Source organism: Schistocerca piceifrons, chromosome 4, assembly GCF_021461385.2.
Source record: "Schistocerca piceifrons isolate TAMUIC-IGC-003096 chromosome 4, iqSchPice1.1, whole genome shotgun sequence".
Taxonomy (NCBI): Eukaryota; Metazoa; Arthropoda; class Insecta; order Orthoptera; family Acrididae; genus Schistocerca; species Schistocerca piceifrons.
The window spans coordinates 143918929-143937202 of record NC_060141.1 but is presented as its reverse complement, the minus strand read 5'-3'; the positions used below and the strand labels follow the sequence as shown (position 1 = coordinate 143937202).

The 18274-nt window shown below is 38.6% G+C and overlaps 1 protein-coding gene across 5 annotated transcripts in view; it reads left to right on the top strand.

Annotated features, from left to right (window-relative positions):
- Window positions 1–15458, top strand: part of LOC124796446 (serine/threonine-protein phosphatase 4 regulatory subunit 1-like) — a 325673-nt gene extending 310215 nt beyond the window's left edge. For 3 of the 5 annotated variants that reach the window (XM_047260649.1, XM_047260650.1, XM_047260651.1), the window contains 3 exons: window positions 3068–3289; window positions 13075–13342; window positions 14323–15457. In XM_047260649.1, the coding sequence (XP_047116605.1) occupies window positions 3068–3289; window positions 13075–13342; window positions 14323–14432 (600 nt within the window). In that variant the 3' untranslated portion in view covers window positions 14433–15457. Of the gene's footprint in view, window positions 1–3067; window positions 3290–13074; window positions 13343–14322 lie in introns of all 5 variants that reach the window. The other 2 variants (XM_047260648.1, XM_047260646.1) reach the window with 1 other exon arrangement.
- The last annotated feature ends 2816 nt before the right edge of the window (window positions 15459–18274 follow it).

Sequence of the window (18274 nt, the reverse complement as noted above, 5' to 3'; positions counted from 1 at the left end):
TTTCTCTGCCGTTGAGCGCTCATACCGCAGCGACGGGATATTTTTTATCTGAGGGAATGAGTGTAGCGCGGCGAAATTCAAAGTCTCGCTACAGAGGGCAGCGTGGAGGGTAAAAATCATAGAGGGAGACAAAGAGATGAATACACTAAGCAGATTCAGAAGGATGTAGGTTGCAGTAGGTACTGGGAGATGAAGAAGCTTGCACAGGATAGAGTAGCATGGAGAGCTGCATCAAACCAGTCTCGGGACTGAGGACCACAACAACAACAATTAGCCATATAAACTTTGAAACCTACACGCCCTCTGAAAGGACACATACCTTCATCAATGGTTAGCGCTTCACCTGGCTGATAACTTTCTTTGAAATTCCTTACCAAATCATCCAGAAGAGGCCTGACCTTATGAAGGGCATCAGTCTACTTCACCTTTCTTTTTTTGCTTTGAGTTGTCATTTATGTGGAACATAGACAAAATATTCAGAAATCTGTCCCTTGGCATAATATTGGGGCAAAAATTGCAGCTAACCACTGGATCTCTACACCAGTGACTGGCCATACTTGGCCTCTCACTGATCGACATGTGGAGGATAATAGCCAGAAACGTCTTTGTTTCAGCAATTGTTAGCGTCCTCCACTGCTTGAATCTAGAATTGGGCCCTAATTTGTTTTGTGCTCTGTGTGGCCAGCTTCTGTCTAGCATATAGGTTTGTTTGTTCCTTCATAATTGAAATAACCCTGTGCTTTATAAAATGAGAAAAAAAATCTAAATATTCACTAGACTGACAGTCCTACATTATTTAGCACACCATGAGACCCTGTAAATAACAAAATGTTTGGTGTTTGACCCACTATAGTCCAGTCATCCTGTGAAATGTCAGTCAATCTTGACCTCTTTCGATGAGTGGGGGGGGGGGGGGGGGACATAGGCGCTGGCTCACCTTCATGTGACGATAAATCTGTGTCTGAAATAATACAGAACGTAACAGAACAAATCGCAACATGAACTGTCTTGTCTTGCATCGATTTAGTAAGATGAGACTTACCTGGACTACCGTTACTTTCCGGCATTTCGTAATCACTGTCACTATCGAAATCCGAAAAATCATAATCTGTAAGTTCAGCAAGTACTTCTTCAATCGTTTTTCGAAGTTTTGCATCCTTATCACTCGCCATTGTGAGTAAAAAGATGATAAACAAGCTAAAACCAAAATACTAGCGCAAAAAAAAAAAAAACGGTTAACAAACGACAGGACACCACAGAACGCGTAACATAAGCGTGAAAAACACACCTGAATTCGTTCGGAAATATATAAGGATATATTGCATTACCTCACTAGGTGCTGCGATCTAGCGCTCATATGATGAACTACAAGCATTAGAGGACCCACAGGTTGTAGCGGGAACGCTAACAATGAGTTTGAAACACTAAAACAATGTGGAATGCGGCGGGATGTAATATTACGGCAGCCGCACGGTAAGTGTTAAAGGCACAAGTTTTACAACTATATGTAAAATAAGGGAAAGTAACCACTTAACCTACACAGAACTCGTGTGTGGTGCACTGAAAAACACAATAGAAAACAATTTTCAAGCTGTTGTGCATTCATGCACACAGCTATGTTTGAGGAGTACCCAAAGAAAACCAGAATTATTTTTAAAAGCTATATGTTTTAAAGTTGTTTCCAAAACAATCTTAGCACCTTCAAGTACTTTCCATTAAAACTAATAAATTTGTCCCGCCGGTGCTTCCGCTATCTGAAACATTTTTTGTGGTCATCTTTAGAAATGGCTGACAGCTCCTTCCTCATATTTTCTCGACTTCTTCAATGTTGTCAAATCGGCATCCTTTTGTGCTTCTTTTCATGCATGACAATGGAAAAAGTTGCATGGAGAAAGATCAAGTGAGTAAGGTGTGTGGGGACAACGGAACCATGCCATTTTTGGCCAAAAACTAACAGAGATGACTGTGTGTGCAGCTACATTGTCGTGGAAAAACTAGTTTCCTGTCTGCCGCAAATCGGGTCTTTTTGATTAACACTGTTGCGCAATCTTCTTAAAACTCCCAAATAGAAGGTTTGATCGATAGTCTGACTTGGGGACAAACTCTGAATGAACTACGTCCTTATCATGAAAGAAGCAAATCAGCATGGTTTTGGTGTTCAATTTGACTTCCTTTTTTTTTTTTTTTTTTTTTTTTTTTTTTTTTTTTTTTTTTTTTTTTTTTTTTTTTTTTGGGGGGGGGGTGATGAGGTCATTTATCAATGGCTTGGCTGTTGCTCTATTTCTGCATTGTAATCATAGCACCAGTAACCACCTTTGACAGAAAATCTGGATAACTTTCAAGTTTCTGTTTCGAAGCACGGCATGTTCGAACTCGACGTTCCTTTTATCAGGCAGAACATAAGGAAAAAACTTCTAAGTGAAACATTTTTTATATGTAAAAGTTTCCTTAATTTCTGACCCGGCATTACAAATTTCATAGTGGCTAACATGAAATAAGAATTCATTTCACACTGGTATCACTTGTAGGGTGTGCCAGATTACTACGTTGAAATTGTGCTCAATTTCTTGTATTTCAGATGTATGTTCTACATGAAACTTGAATGTTTAATGTATAAAACTGTCTTGTTTGTTCAAAATATATTTCTTAAGAAAAATACGTAGTTTCTCTGTGTGTGTGTGTGTGTGTGTGTGTGTGTGTGTGTGTGTGTGTGTGTGTGTCTCTCTCTGTGTGTGTGTGTGTGTGTGTGTGTGTGTGTGTGTGTGTGTGTGTGTGTGTGTGTGTGTGTGTGTGTCTCTCTCTGTGTGTGTGTGTGTGTGTGTGTGTGTGTGTGTGTGTGTGTCTCTCTCTCTCTGTGTGTGTGTGTGTGTGTGTGTGTGTGTGTGTGTGTGTGTGTGTCTCTCTCTGTGTGTGTGTGTGTGTGTGTGTGTGTGTGTCTCTCTCTCTGTGTGTGTGTGTGTGTGTGTGTGTGTGTGTGTGTGTGTGTGTGTGTGTGTGTCTCTGTGTGTGTGTCTGTGTGTGTGTAATATATTACTATATACCAGTAAAATGTATGCATCATCCACAGTTGCTAAGTCCTGGTGACCGTGAGATGTACCTGCCTCGCTTGGAAGAGTTCCATTCGACGGACAACACATTGGATTGGCGTTTCCGACATGAACTGGCTCATCAGATGCTGTTGGCAGTGGAATTGTTTCCACCATTTGCAGTATGCCGTCATATGGGTCCTCTGACACTGAGCTTGCTTGTGGATAGAGTGGCCCACGTAAGACGGCAGGCTATAGAGCTTGTGAGTGTGCAGATTCATATTTATCTCGTGTGGAAAGTAGAGGTTGGAATACAAACAATTATGAAAAGGGTAGATTGCTACTCACAGAAAAGATGCTGCATTTAGTTGCATAAGAGGTGTGTGTGTGTGTGTGTGTGTGTGTGTGTGTGTGTTCATTCGTTCCATTTTCCTTTCTTTTCTGAAGAAGGCTTTGGCTGAAAGCTCAGTGTGTAATAGCCTTTTAGTTATGACTGTCCGCTACTCAACATCATTTTCAAGTGAATAGTAGTCAATTCTTTCCATAATTAATACCTCAAGTACGTTCATTCTAAACTATTTGTACAGCTGTGCACTAACTGGTAGTATTTGTCTCCACATCCAGTGTGTTTGAATATTGATTAGTATGAAGTAATTATTCAACCGTTCAAAAATTTATTTGAATGCTCTTTCTCACTTGCTTGACCGTCAGCAGAATTTGCCTCATCAGGAAAGAGGGAAGGAGAGGGGAAGACGAAAGGAAGTGGGTTTTAAGGGAGAGGGTAAGGAGTCATTCCAATCCCGGGAGCGGAAAGACTTACCTTAGGGGGAAAAAAGGACAGGTATACACTCGCACACACACACATATCCATCCACACATACAGACACAAGCAGACATATTTAAAGGCCTTTAAATATGTCTGCTTGTGTCTGTATGTGTGGATGGATATGTGTGTGTGTGCGAGTGTATACCTGTCCTTTTTTCCCCCTAAGGTAAGTCTTTCCGCTCCCGGGATTGGAATGACTCCTTACCCTCTCCCTTAAAACCCACTTCCTTTCGTCTTCCCCTCTCCTTCCCTCTTTCCTGATGAGGCAACAGTTTGTTGCGAAAGCTTGAATCTTGTGTGTATGTTTGTGTTTGTTTGTGTGTCTATCGACCTGCCAGCGCTTTTGTTCGGTAAGTCACCTCATCTTTGTTTTTATATATAATTACTACACACACACACACACACACACACACACACACACTCCATCTCTTAGGGCTGCTTGAAGATTCTCTATGGGGAACACACACAGGCCATCTCTTAGGGCTGCTTGGAGATTCTTTATGGGGAACACACATTGTTGAAGGCGACGAGTGTGTCAGTCGTGCAACGAAAACATGGCTATGCCTAAATGACAAGAGCTTTTACCAGCAGGGAATATACAAAGATGGCATGCAGCTATAAAACGTGATGGAGATTTTGTAGAAAAATAGGGACAAGACGTTGACGTATGTCACCAGGTTCTGTATCTTAACAATAAATGTGTACTGAGGAAAAAATATGGGGCATTACTTACTCAACAACCCTCATATGTTACCTTCACATATTCATTTGTAACATGACTATTCCATATAAACAATATTGCAAAAAAATAACATGAAATTGGCATATTTACAAAAGTTGCTTTTTCATGTTCCTGTGTAATGATGTTGTAAATCAGTGGACAACAGTTATGGGGAATTTGAATGCCCTATACCAACAATGTAAAATTTTTGGTATTTGTCCTGTACTTCAGAAACCACTGCAGCAATGGACATGAGTTTTACAGGACATTACACATTATGTTGTTGGTGTAATAAACTAAAATATTTGCGTTTCACCAATGGTTTGGGAAATAAAATTTCACTATATGGTTAAAGTTTTGAATCTTCATATTTTTTATTTTCTCCAAAAATAATTTCAATTATACATACCACAATGCTTTTATTTCAGTTTAGTAGACTCAGAGAATGTGTGTATTGCATCTCCACTAAAATTTAAATACTCTGCTTTAATTGGTTCCTGAGATTCTGGGTAAAAATTCAACCAACAAGTGTAAATTTTCAGGAATGGCTACTGAAGTTTGGAATGAGTAAAACTTAATATTATGCTTTCCTTACTCAGAAGCACTCTGCCCGTACTGTGTGTCATCATTTTGATCATTTTCCAACACTTTTCCCTCCCTTCTGAATTCCTTAGTGGCCATTTCTGCGGCATATGCTTTTCAATGCAAACCTTGTCCACCCATTGAAGTTCAGTGTTGTAGTTTTCTCTGGGATTAATTCCAATACATTGTAGCACAGTCACTTTACCAATTTTGTTGTCATTAAAAGCAGTAACACCATCACATACCTACATTTTTATGTCTTCTTCCCAACAAATCGGTTTTTGTTTCTGAATCTGTAGGAGATTGTTCAAAGATTCATTCAATTCTGCCTCTGTCCATGTAGCCACTTACCATGATTGCCAGTTAAGTGGGCTTTAAGACTTCCAGGGCGGCTGCTGGGATGGCAATACTAGACCATGAATCTGAGCTGGAAGGGCAGAGTTGATGTATCGGTTTGTCACTTGTTGACAATTCATGAAAGAAGGTAGCCCATTCTGTCTGCCTCATTATGAACAAATCAGTGTTACTCAAAGATAAGACATTAGCATTGTTGTCATGCAACAAAAATTGTTTCTCAGCCTACTGTTACATTTTATCATCAGGAAGCCTATTTCTCAAGCTTAAGTTTAGCCTCTTTGCTCTGGTGCCCATTCTCTTCTGGATGTGATCCACACATCACAGTTCAGTGGTATTCATACCACTGTAAGAGCTAGCTGCTGCTACACTTTCGTATGCCTCAAGTGGTCCTCATCACCTAAGAATTTAGTATGACGAGCAGCCATTTCAGGAGCTGCAGAGGACTTCATCTACCATTTTTCCTTCAGAGTTCCTAACACACATGTTCTGCTTTATCCCTTGTTTATAACAACTTAGAATCTGGAAGTTGTGGACCTTTCCAGTATCTACACTGGTCACAGTAACAGAATTATTACATATTACAAGTATTTTATTATTATAACTTAATTTTGTTTTCAACAGGGCTACTAACAGAAAAAAATTATCTTTCTAATACTGCAATTCACAGCCTTCTGTGTGAAAAGTGACTCATGAAGTAAAACATTAAACTTCTAAATACTTTGTACAGGTGTGGGTGATACTTAAAAAAAGTCTTGCTAGCTCATAAGTTATAAGTATCATTTTATTAAGATGATTGCAAATTTTATAACAGATAAAAATCTGAAAATGTAATATTTGTTCCCATTCTAACTCTACAGAAGTAAGATGGTGTGCGATATTTTTTTAATATAATGTGTGCCAAAGTTCACACACCACATACGTAGACCATAATGATATATATCTCAAAATTTCAGCATGTTATTGCAAGCTATTTGTGTGCAATGGAAGTTGACAGATGTATTTGGTGATGTGGCCGTTGTTCCGCAACACAATTTTGTAAAAACATATCATAAACTGTTCTGCCTCTTATCCTCTCCCACAATTGTTGAATCACTAAGCAACAATGTATAGACAGATTAACACAACCTATCATTGCTGTTTACTGCACCTTAACTGCTAAAAACCAGTCGATTGTGCTTTGAACAGAAGTTCTCCCACACCTTAGCTACTGTAATTTGTACATTGAGTGGCAATTTGTACTGTCTTCCAGACACTGTGGTAGGAACTGGATCTGTCATAAGAATATGTTCAACAGGAATCCAACACCTGTCTGCCAAATGCGGCCAATGAAATGATTTTGCTGGTCCTGCTGGTGCCATGAAATTCACAAATAATCACCCTCTGCTTCACAGCACTCTAAAACACATCCTAAGTACCATTTGTCATCATAAACAGCAATAACATAGCAACCTGGTTGTATGTTGCTGCTTTTGGTTCTGAATCCTGAGTCACACACTGTGAAGACACATGTTGTGCATGAACTTATTGTTATAACCAGACAGTCTGCTCATCTGCACATTGTCAGAGTCCGCTGGAAAGAAGTGATGATGGCTCCCTGTTCCTGCAACAGTTTTAACATGTTCTAGTCTGCTTTTTAGCAACTCTTAGACTGATTTCACCTCATCTTTCGGAGCATAGAATGATTGTATGCCAGAGATATTTTTCTATACCCAGATAAATAATTGAAGAGGTGTTAGAATGTGACCTTCTGCAGGGTGCTGCAGACTAGCTCGTGATGCCATGCGCTTAATGGTAGCACCAATACCATCACATACATTTTTACCATGACTTGTTGCAAAAAAATTCTGTTCTTCATGAATCCGAAAATCATGGTAAAGCATGCATAAATTTTTGAGATTTTTACAGTTTTTGTACTAAGTGCCGCATCACGGAAGTATTTCCCAAAATGTATGTGAGGCAGATTGTTTTTCACGTATGCCGTGAATGTGGGCATGAACTGCAATGGCATCATGAATTAAAGTCACTAAAAACACACAGGTTCATGACACACATCACCTGATTTACCTCTGTAGTAAATAGCAAATGGCTGGAGAGTTGGTTGACTGTTATCCCAATGATATCCTTGGATGGCATCTTGAACTATAAAAGCATAATTTTCAGAAAAGTGTAGTATTACTATAATTTCATCTTGTTTCAAATTATCCTTACAAAACTGGACATAAGCCGATTGTGTTGTTGCTGTGAAGCTGTGTGTGGTGAGTTTGTCCATTTTTTGACAACACATTTCAACAAAATCTTCCACTGTACTTTGCTTTGTTTCAAGACTTGTGTGATCCATGTGTTTCCATTGTTTATAAGAAACAAGTTTGTCATCTACAAGTAGTTCACCGTACAGTTTGTTATTCATGTGTTCTGCAAGATTTGCCTTACCAGGACACTTTTCACACCTGTGTATCATGCACTGGTAGGAACTGATGTCACACACTAGCAGCTTCATTGTACCTTTGTAATCCAGACCAGAATCCTTTATAGCAGCAAACATCAGCTTAGCATTTTGATGGGTCTCAAATACACAATCAATGTGTGTGCCCCTTGCACTTACAGGCACAACCCATTTTGGCCAAAGATTGAAAAAAGATGATAAACCTACTTTGGTATTGGGATAATTTTCCTTAAATTCTACATATAGTCTTTGATATTCTGCATAGCAACAGTCTTTTTTGCATCTGTACACGTACATTTCCCATTTTCACCGTTATGTAGTTTTTTTTCCAGGCATTATTCGGCTGTAGTCATTATTTTCATGAAACTCCGACACTAGCACCTTTATTTCTGAACTCAATTGCTTACCCTGAGCCTGCTGAAGTTGTGGAAGCACTCCTTGGGTTGCTTTTATTTTCCTAGCTTGCTTTACCATATATGTAGAAACATTGAATTCTTGTGCAGTGTAGTCAATAGACCAGATGAAAGGTGCAAGTGTAGGAACAGCTACTTTTTTCTGGTGTGTGGATGACACATTTTTCTTTCAAATCGTTCACAATTTTGTCCAAATCAGCATTTCTGGCACGATTTCTGTTGCTTTGGAGCAAATAGTTCTTCCCCTTCCACCATTAGAGTGTCAGTTATTTTGTGTTTTAATTCCATTTGAGCTTCTTATAGTTTTCTTCTACCATAGCTGGGCCTGTCTCTTTTCCACAACTTTGTGTGTCTTCATGGGAGACAAACCAAGAGCAGTCACTGAAGTGTTTAATTGCTCATCTGCTGTGGTTGTAGGTGGCTGATACTCTTTGTCACTGTCATGTAAATTATCAGAACATTCTTCATTTTTAGCAGTGTAACACACCTGGAACATAACTTTTGTCCTGGTTTCATGCTAAGTCCCATGCACTGATTCATTTTCAATACTTATTTTCTATCAATTTCTCTGAGGCTTCACTTCACTGTCTTCTTATGAATCCGAAATGGGTCAAAACAACTTCTTTGTAGGAAAGAATACTTATCCATGTGATAACAAACACTAAAGTTTCTTGGAACTGTACTTCTTGTTTCCACAGGGTGTATCCCGGATCTCCATAGCAACAAATCTTGGTCCGATTCATCCAGATCATACAGTACAAAGCAAATGCCACATTTTGTTCCATGTTCAGATGCTTGTGCTCTACCAATACTGCAACTTGTTTGAACAAAAGCACCACTAGTACACTCTTCTGCCTTCATACTGACTTTCCACAACAGTACTGACCAGTCTGAACTAGAATCTTAAAAACATGAGTAACTTGTAATTGTTGCTTGTTTCCTTTGTTGTTCCTGCCTAACGACGACTCATTCCGTCCCTGAAAACTACAATTGTTTAACTTTCTGTTGCCTAATGGTTCCCAACAATTGCTGCAGCTTTGTCTGAAACAAGCTGTCTGCATCACTATTACTTGCTAAATCGTGTTGAAAGAAACGTAACCAAATACATCTGTCAACTTTTATTGTACACAAATGCCTTGCAATAACAATTTGAAATTTTGCCACATTATATTATGGTCTACTGATGCACTGTTTGAAATTTGGCTTGGACATCACTTGTCCCTTTTGTGCTACCACACTTAGAAAATCCATGTTTGTCAGGTAATTTTTCAAATTTTTGTATTTTCCTATGCATGTAACTCAGTTTTTGTGATTGATATGAGCATGATGAGTGTTGTGTGTGTTTAGGCCACATTAAGCTTACCACAAAAAAATTTATACCCTTTTTGAGTGAATTATATTGGGCATAGAGGGCACCTACAATATTTACCTTTTAATGTATTACATTTTTTAATTACATTTTGGAATTTTTATTTTCCCTCAGAAATATGTTGTTGGTGTTTGATTCATAGTGTGTGTTCTCTAAGTGGATGTTACTGAGTTGTAAAAATTTCACTGGACTGTGTGGAATAGTTCCAAAGTTATTAAGACCTGAAGTTGGGTCTGAAGATAGATTGCCAGATGCGGGTTGCAATTTCCGGGTCACGCCACCTTCTTTCACAAGTCATAATTCTGGAAGTAATTGGCAGGGGAACTTAAAATTTTGTACATGAGTGTTCCACACTTGGTAGCATTGGTGTGCTAAATTTCAGCCAAATCTGAGACTATCAGCTGGAACATTTTCTCAAATTGGTTGAATTGACGTGGAATGACTGTCTGTCCAATGGGATTATCCCCATACACAGTGCAAATGTTTCTGGCTGCTCCTGCTGCTGGCACCTCTATTGAACTCTAATGGAGGAATGTCAGAAATGTTGTTCAGATTTTCTGTTTGGCACTACCATTTTCTAGTGTCCACAGCTGCATTCACGATCTCCAGTTGACAATGTGTCAACTAAAATAGCAACAGTGTACTAGAAATAGAGAATGACAATTGATAAATAAAACCATAACAACCGGAAGACCAACATGCAAAACAAAATAGTTCAAACTTGTGCACCAGGCTGTGTAGAACATTCTTCAAGGAATGAAGACTGCAGAGGATGACAAAAAACAGCAGCTCAGAAACTTGAGGACACGGACTTCACACACAAGCGAGGAACTTTGTCAAACAAGCAAAAGTGTTATAGTTAAGACTGTCACAAATATCAAGAATGGATAGGCACGATAAGAAATAGTAGTATGCAAATGGACATGGTGCCTGCTGTGTTTGCTGTTATCAGCCAGTTGCAGGGTACACGACACACAAACATCACTACTGTCACATGTGATAGATGGAAGAATCACTGGTCTGTAGTGTAACAACTTCTTGTATAGTCAAGATGTTGGCCTTTCCAACCTTCAACCATATTGTTACTTTCAGCCTTAGGTTGTCTTTGGGCTATGCTGCAGATCTGTCACGATAAACTTCATTCTCACAATTGTAAAAATTATATTGTATAAATATTGAAATTACCATTCTCAGTGTTCTGCTGTACTACCATGACATACTGCGTGCTGTGAAGGACAGATAAAAGCAGAGTGAGAAATATATTGTGGGTGAAGAGCTGTATTTGGTCATATTCACATACAGGTGATAAGCAAAATAATGTGAAACCCTGTACTTATCTTGGAAATGGTTTATTATTAAGGTGTTGGGCCCCAATTTGCTCATAATACAGCTGCAATTCTACTTGGAACACTGGCATACGATTATTGTGGCATATGATTATTGTATAGTCGCCAGTGGAATGTTACACCACTCTTCAATCAGAACCTCTTCTAACTCCCATAGTGACAAGGAGGGAGAAATCTGCTGCGGAGTCTGCACTTCAATACCGCCCACAAGTATTTAATAATGTTAAAGTCCGAGGACTGTGCTGGCCAGGGAAGACGCTGCTGTTAAGTTGTATGCTTATCATACCACGATTGTACTGTCCTGGTTGTGTGAATGGGTGCACTGTTGTCCTGAAATAGAGCACCATTGTTGGGAAGAACATTTGAATCAGGGGATGCACCTGTTGATGTAAAATGTTCTCGTAATTGTTGTTTGTTACACGACTTTGATGGAACCAGCAGTCTTGGAATAATGAAAACCTTGCTTTGTTGGAACACATGACGTGTTTCCACTGATCAGCCATCCAGGATCTATGCTCCTGACACTGTTTTACGCTTTTTTGCATTGGTTGTTGTCACTAATGGTTTCGGAATAGCAGCATGTCCATGAATATTTGCTTTATGGAGTTCTTGGCGTACAGTGTTGCTGGATAGGGGAATCTCAAAGAGGGCTATTGAGCTCTGCAGTCACTTAAGCTGCCATAGTTTGGTGGTGGTCTGACACAATTCGTGTAACACGGGAGTGACATCAGGAGGTGGATTCCCAGATGGTCAGGAGATAATTGCTGAAGGCGGTCGTGGTGGCGGTTCTGGCTACAAGCTGAACAAGTTGTGGTTGTTTTGAAACCCCAATTTTTCAGTTGCATGATAGAAGATTGATTATATGATAGTTGGTGTTGATGAAAATCGTGATTTGAATGCTGGAATTTTGGTATAAAATGCTGTTGACCTTCCATGTATCTAGGAGTAATGGTTATTGTGAGTGGAAAGTGTGTAAAGGACATTAAAAACTAGTTTGGGTAAGAGAAAAAGATTCAAGATAGGAATAAGGGCCACATTTGTTGTAAATTTTTAATCTGTTTATTGCAGATTCCAGCTACTGCCATTAATGTACGAGCAGTGCTGCCTTTCTTATCTGGATCTAATTGATATGGTCATGAAGCAAGCTGGTTTTTTTTTTTTTAATGGAAACAAACCTAAAGAAATTGGTTGTTTCCAAATTAAATCCTTGAGGTAGAAAAATCATAAGTAAAACTGAAAATATTATGTATTTATGTACTAAGTAATAGTAGAAAGAATGAATGGTAGATGCAGGTATGGAGGTGGTGAATCCCAGAGGAATGTGTATCTTTGGAATGTGTTGTGAAAATCTTTCCATAATGAAATTTTCACTCTACAGCGGAGTGTGCGCTGATATGAAACTTCCTGGCAGATTAAAACTGTGCCGGACCGAAACTCGAACTCGGGACCTTTGCCTTTCGCGGGCAAGCGCTCTACCGATTGAGCTACCCAAGCACGACTCGTGCCCCGTCCTCACAGCTTTACTTCTGCCAGTACCTCGTCTCCTACCTTCCAAAGCTGTGAGGACGGGGCGAGAGTCGTGCTTGGGTAGCTCAGTTGGTAGAGCACTTGCCCGCGAAAGCCAAAGGTCCCGAGTTCGAGTCTCGGTCCGGCACACAGTTTTAATCTGCCAGGAAGTTTCAAATCTTTCCATGCCAGCAGGAATTTGACATTGTCACAGGTTTGAAATGACTAGTACATTGTAGGCGTACCTCAAAAATATCAGGAAACACTAGAATAGAACACAAATGAAAATAAGATTTGTTGTTCTTCCTCATTAACATTATGTACAAGGAGTTTTAAGTTCTTACTACTTCCAATAAGACAAGATACAGAAAGTGGCAAGTTAAACTGTTGTTTTCATGGCTTGTGTACCTAAATGTTCTAATCATGAGTCACCTGTAATTTATTTTTGGTTAGAAAAATACCTCACACACAGTTTGGGTTTACAGGTATCTGCCATTGTCCATCACATCTCCACAGACTCAAATCTTCTTAGACCCCTCATTCTGGAGCTTGAGCAGCAGCTTGCAAGGAGTGCATTGTGGTCCCACCGACAGACTTTTGCTATGCTGTGTTATCAGCTTATTGACGATGATAGTATCGATGGTGCTATGTTCTGCCAAGACTGGTTACTGCCACTTGTAGCTCTTTCTGCTGACAGAGTGCCAAATGTGCGACTTGTTGTGGCTCGAACTATTTCCAGGATAGCTGAAAAACGTAAGTGTACTATTAGTCTTATCTTATGAGGTAAGATGTAGTTTAGTTTAACTCTTTTGCTGCTATGGACATGGATATGTGATTTGCTGCACCATTACCCAGGTGCTGGGGACATGTATACATGCGTTGCTTGGGTTTCCCTGCATTGCTGTGGACATCAGTATGTGTCCTGAGCCACTGACATATCACTGCTGTGAATGAATTAACTTCCGTATCTCGGTGAATAAAAAAATTTACGTACAACATATCTGCCTTATTGTGTGCTATCATTTGCAAAAAAAACCTCATTTCAGTATCTTGAATGACTATTGTTTTGACCACGTGATTCGTGATGTACTGTGGCATGAACGGGCGCAGCGTATCATGTTGCGTGTGACTGTGCATTGAATATAAAACGCAATAACTCAAGAAAGAAATGAGATCATTTCTGCTCTCAGTTTTAAAAGAAATTTCGATAACTTGTCTGCATTTCATTCACTCTAATGTATGAGCTAAAATCAACGATATATAAAGTTTATGTAATGCATTTTTACCTCTGCAAAATCTTTAAAATTTCGTGTAGCTCAAAATTCAGTTATTTGAGTGAAGATAGCAGACTGTAAGATATGCAAAAATCAAATTTTTTCACTGAAATAGGTTTTGAAATATCGGGTTATAAATATTTCATATCGCCTGGAATGTAGTCTGTCAACATGGGCACCAGCATTTAGTGAGCAGTATAGCCATAACAAAAGCCATTCTCGGAATGGAATGCAGAGAGCACATTTGTAGCAGCAAAAGGATCAATGTAACTTCCATACAAATGATTATAATATGAATCATGAACTGTTACTGCACTTTTCAAACCTCGTGATGTGTAGAGTACTTAATGCATAACTGCTTCCTCATCCTATTTGTGAAGCCACTTTTGGTTACTTGTATCATGTCAGTTACTATGGTCATTCCTTTCACTTGTTTATTTCTTGATTTTCCTTTTTCAGCAAATTTTTTAGTGAAGAGAAGTGAACAGGTGGTGACAACTGCTCTCCTTTCGTTACGAAGGGATAGTGATCGTGATGTTCGATCCTTCATTGCACAAAAGGAACTGTAGCCATAAGGTTGGACTGTATGTGCTAAAATTACAACCTTGTTACAAGGACATCAAAAGTGGTTTGGCGCAACGATCTCATTGTTTTTGATCATTTTTTATTTTACTTCAGTGATGAGCAGACTTTTATGGGCATTGTTAATAGCCATTTTTTTAACTAAAGCCAGAGGGGGTAATCATTCTTGCCAGAAAATTTTTAAAATATTTGATGGGTCTGCATATTTCTTATGGTGTGCTTTCTATACATATTGGGCATAAATGTATTGCCACTTTTTTAAAAGACAGCAAAATTATGTACAATCTTTGTATATGGCATTTATTTTAATTGATATCAGTTGTGCTGGCAGATTTGCTCTCCCTCCCTTATCCATTTGTAATCTATGTACTGTCTTGCTTCCAGTTCTGCTATTACTCTCTGGAACTTAGAAATGGTTTCTGCATTTTTAGGCACTTTTATTTAACAGAGCTGAATGTAATGGGTGAATGGCAGGTGTAATGGCTGTGAAAGGCATGGTGCAAAAATGTTGCGAACTGTGTATTTTATGCAGTCGGATATTCTGAGATCATTGGCCATGCATTATAAATGAGTTCCATTTGCAGGTTTCATTATTTAGTAAAAGTATTATTTTATGGATTTTTGTGACTTTGCTCAGTAACATTAAGTCCGTCATTGAAGTTCACCATAAATTCTGAATCAGTACCCTATTTTGATTAGGGAATTAGATTAGAATAATATTGTGAGGTTCAGATTGTAAAATATTGTAAAATTTAACTGTAAATTAAATGCATTAAAAGTTTTAAAAAAAACAGAAGTTAAGCAGTTGTGGAATCTCTTGCCTTCTGAAAGTGTTTTATATTTAATTGTATCCTGACGGCTGTAAAACATGACTGTTGAGTGTAAAAATAATTTAAATAACTTATTTGCTGAACAAAATATTCCATTGTTATATACATATACAATAAATGTGTACATTATAAAGTTAAAAGGTCAATTAATTTGTATATTATGTGGAAAGTATTGTTGCATTTTTGCATTAAAAAGACTGTTTTGTAAAATGAGTTTTCTTTTTCTTTGTTTTTGTGGTGGTCCCAGAATAATTCCCTGATTCAATATTGACGTAAATTTCTGTATCGGAATCAGTTTCTTGGACTCTGTGCAACTAAGGAAACATGACTTTAGAGTTAAGATTTTTTAGCTTTGATTTATGTTACGAGAAAATAAGATTAAGAAGACTCACAAGAAATCATTAATATGCAAGAGCATTTGGTTAAACTAGAAATAAATGAATGTGCTTAAATGCAGTACCCAAGCAGATATCTTAACCAGGTATACTGTAGTCAGAAAATTAGTTTTACAGACTGTCAGAGTATAGCCACCAGTGACAGTTAAATTTCTCTTAAATTCTGTATGTAATATGGCATCACACAAGTGTAACTAATTTTCTGACTCAGTTAAGTTTACGTGAGAATCTGAGCTAGAGACTATAATCACTAGGCACAGTGGAATCAATCTGGAGGCAGTGATTCACTAACTTGGCTTTCTAAGAGGTTCATTCAACTACACCAACAAACTTGCTACTAACGCAGAACACAATTACTTCAGCAATCCAAGCAAAAAACTGGCCAGTAATCTGAGCGATGATATCCATCCAGGTGCACAAGATCTCACCAGATGTGTGCAAGTCAAGTAGGTTACCACTCCTTATTGGTGTGTAGTAGATACGGGAGTGTTGTGATATAACTGATTCAGATGAAACGTGTGGTTCATGCATGATGGAGCTCCAGGCGGATGGACTTTGAAGGTTTTTATGTAAATCAACATTGCTATCGATTCTGAAGTATTGTTCTAGTGTTTGGTGTCATACGAAGAAGGTACTGGCAAGAAAGAAATGATCGCAGAACATAAACACATGCACTCATATTCTGCAGTTAAACATGCTATAATATTTTAAGCCATGTGGTTTCCAAAATATTAGTCATAAGCACAGATTCTTTGTGGTACATGAACAGTATACTTTCCAGAGGTGTATAGCGCCCAATGCTCACATCCGGTTACGGCTTAGAAATTATGTTCGCATCAGTCATATAAAATGATTGCATGCAATGGAAAATTCATCTTGTAAGGAGACAGACAAATGCATAGCAGTGGTGTTTGACACGTGAAATTACGCACCATGCTGCAGTAACTCTATAAACAGGACAATTGTCAATCAAATGTATGGTCACAGGGTTTGCAGTACCTCTCAAACATCTGTCAGTGACTTAGAACAGGAGTCAGAGACACTTTACATAAGTCACTTGTGCAAAGAGTTTTGAAATATTGTTTTAGTGTTTGTTGTCCATACTAAGAAGAGAAATGATTGTGGAACACACATTTGAAGGGCTACATGGTTCTGCACTTAAAACACATTATAATGCTTGAGCTGTGTGGTTTCCAACCTATTAGTTGCTTGGAATGCAGTGCTGTTGAAATTCCAATTTAAGGAATACAGGGTGATTCAAAAAGAATACCACAATATTGAAAATCGAGAACTCTGCAAAGAAGAAAAGGTGAGATATGCTCTTTTTGTTGTCAATTGAAGGAAGCCCTGAAGTTTCATTTAGTTGCTAATTTGTTCGCTAGGAACGCTATTGGGCATGTAACCTTCATCTCTGTTGTCAGTGCAACAAAAAGCTTTTTGTGTTATCAAGCACGGCAGAAGTGAATCTGTGATAGTTGTTCGGCATGGATTGTCAACCAAGCATGTTGTTCAGTCTTGTGGTAGGTAGTGTATCATACATTGGTATAAACATTTTATAAAGAAAGTGTGTATGTGCAAAGGGAAAAGTTCCTAATGGCTGTGCGTAAGGGAAGAAAATGTTGGCCACATTCAGGAAGCATTTGCTTGCAGTCCAGGAAAATCTACCCACTGAGGTACCAGAGGGCTGCAAATTCTGCATCTGACCGTTGAGTCCTAATGGAAAGGTTTGGAATGAAACCTTATCATTTACAGTAGGTTCAAGTTCTTTCAGAAGCTGTTAAGGTGAAAAGAACAGTGTTCTGTGGGTTTGTTCTTGAACAAATGGAGACAGATGACTGGTTCATTTCGAAGCTAATGTTAGCGATCAAGCAACATTATGCACAACAAGAAAAGTCAACTGGCACAATGTACATATATGGGACACTGAGAATCCACGGGAAACATTTCATTAGGTGAATGGTTTCTGTGCCATTTCAGTCAATAAATTTTTTCATACTTTTTTATAAGGTGCAACTGTAACTAGGAAAACCTATCTGGAAATGTTGCAGAACTGGCTGTTCCCTCAACTCGAAGAAGCAGCACATCAGTTCATATTCCAGCAAGATTGTGCACCATTCTGTTGGCACATATCTGACTGTGCATATTTGAGCAAAAGGTACACACAGCAATGGATCTACCGCAGGCAGCCCATGACAGAGCACATCACTGACCTCCAACAAGTTTTGACCTCATCCCCTGTGATTTTTTTTCTATGGGGGTATTTTAAAATTGGTGTTTTGACCAACTCTTCCAGCTAATATTGAGGAACTAAAAGAAGGAATAACTGAAGTTATCCAAACTGTTAAGCCAGAGATGCTACAGAGAGTGTGGAACGAGTTAAGAGTATTGGGTTGATGTCGCTCAAGTGTTTCCACTGAAAAAAACTTCATGAAGTACTGTTCACTCTGATTAATACCTCAGGTTCCAACATGTGTCTTTAATTAAATACGGATTTTCAGTGCTGTAGTATTCTTCCTGAATTACCCTGTATATTTCCAGCACATAACATACATCCTCCCTGCAAGTTTCTCTCCGCTCTACTGTGGTGACAAACTGTAAGGTGAT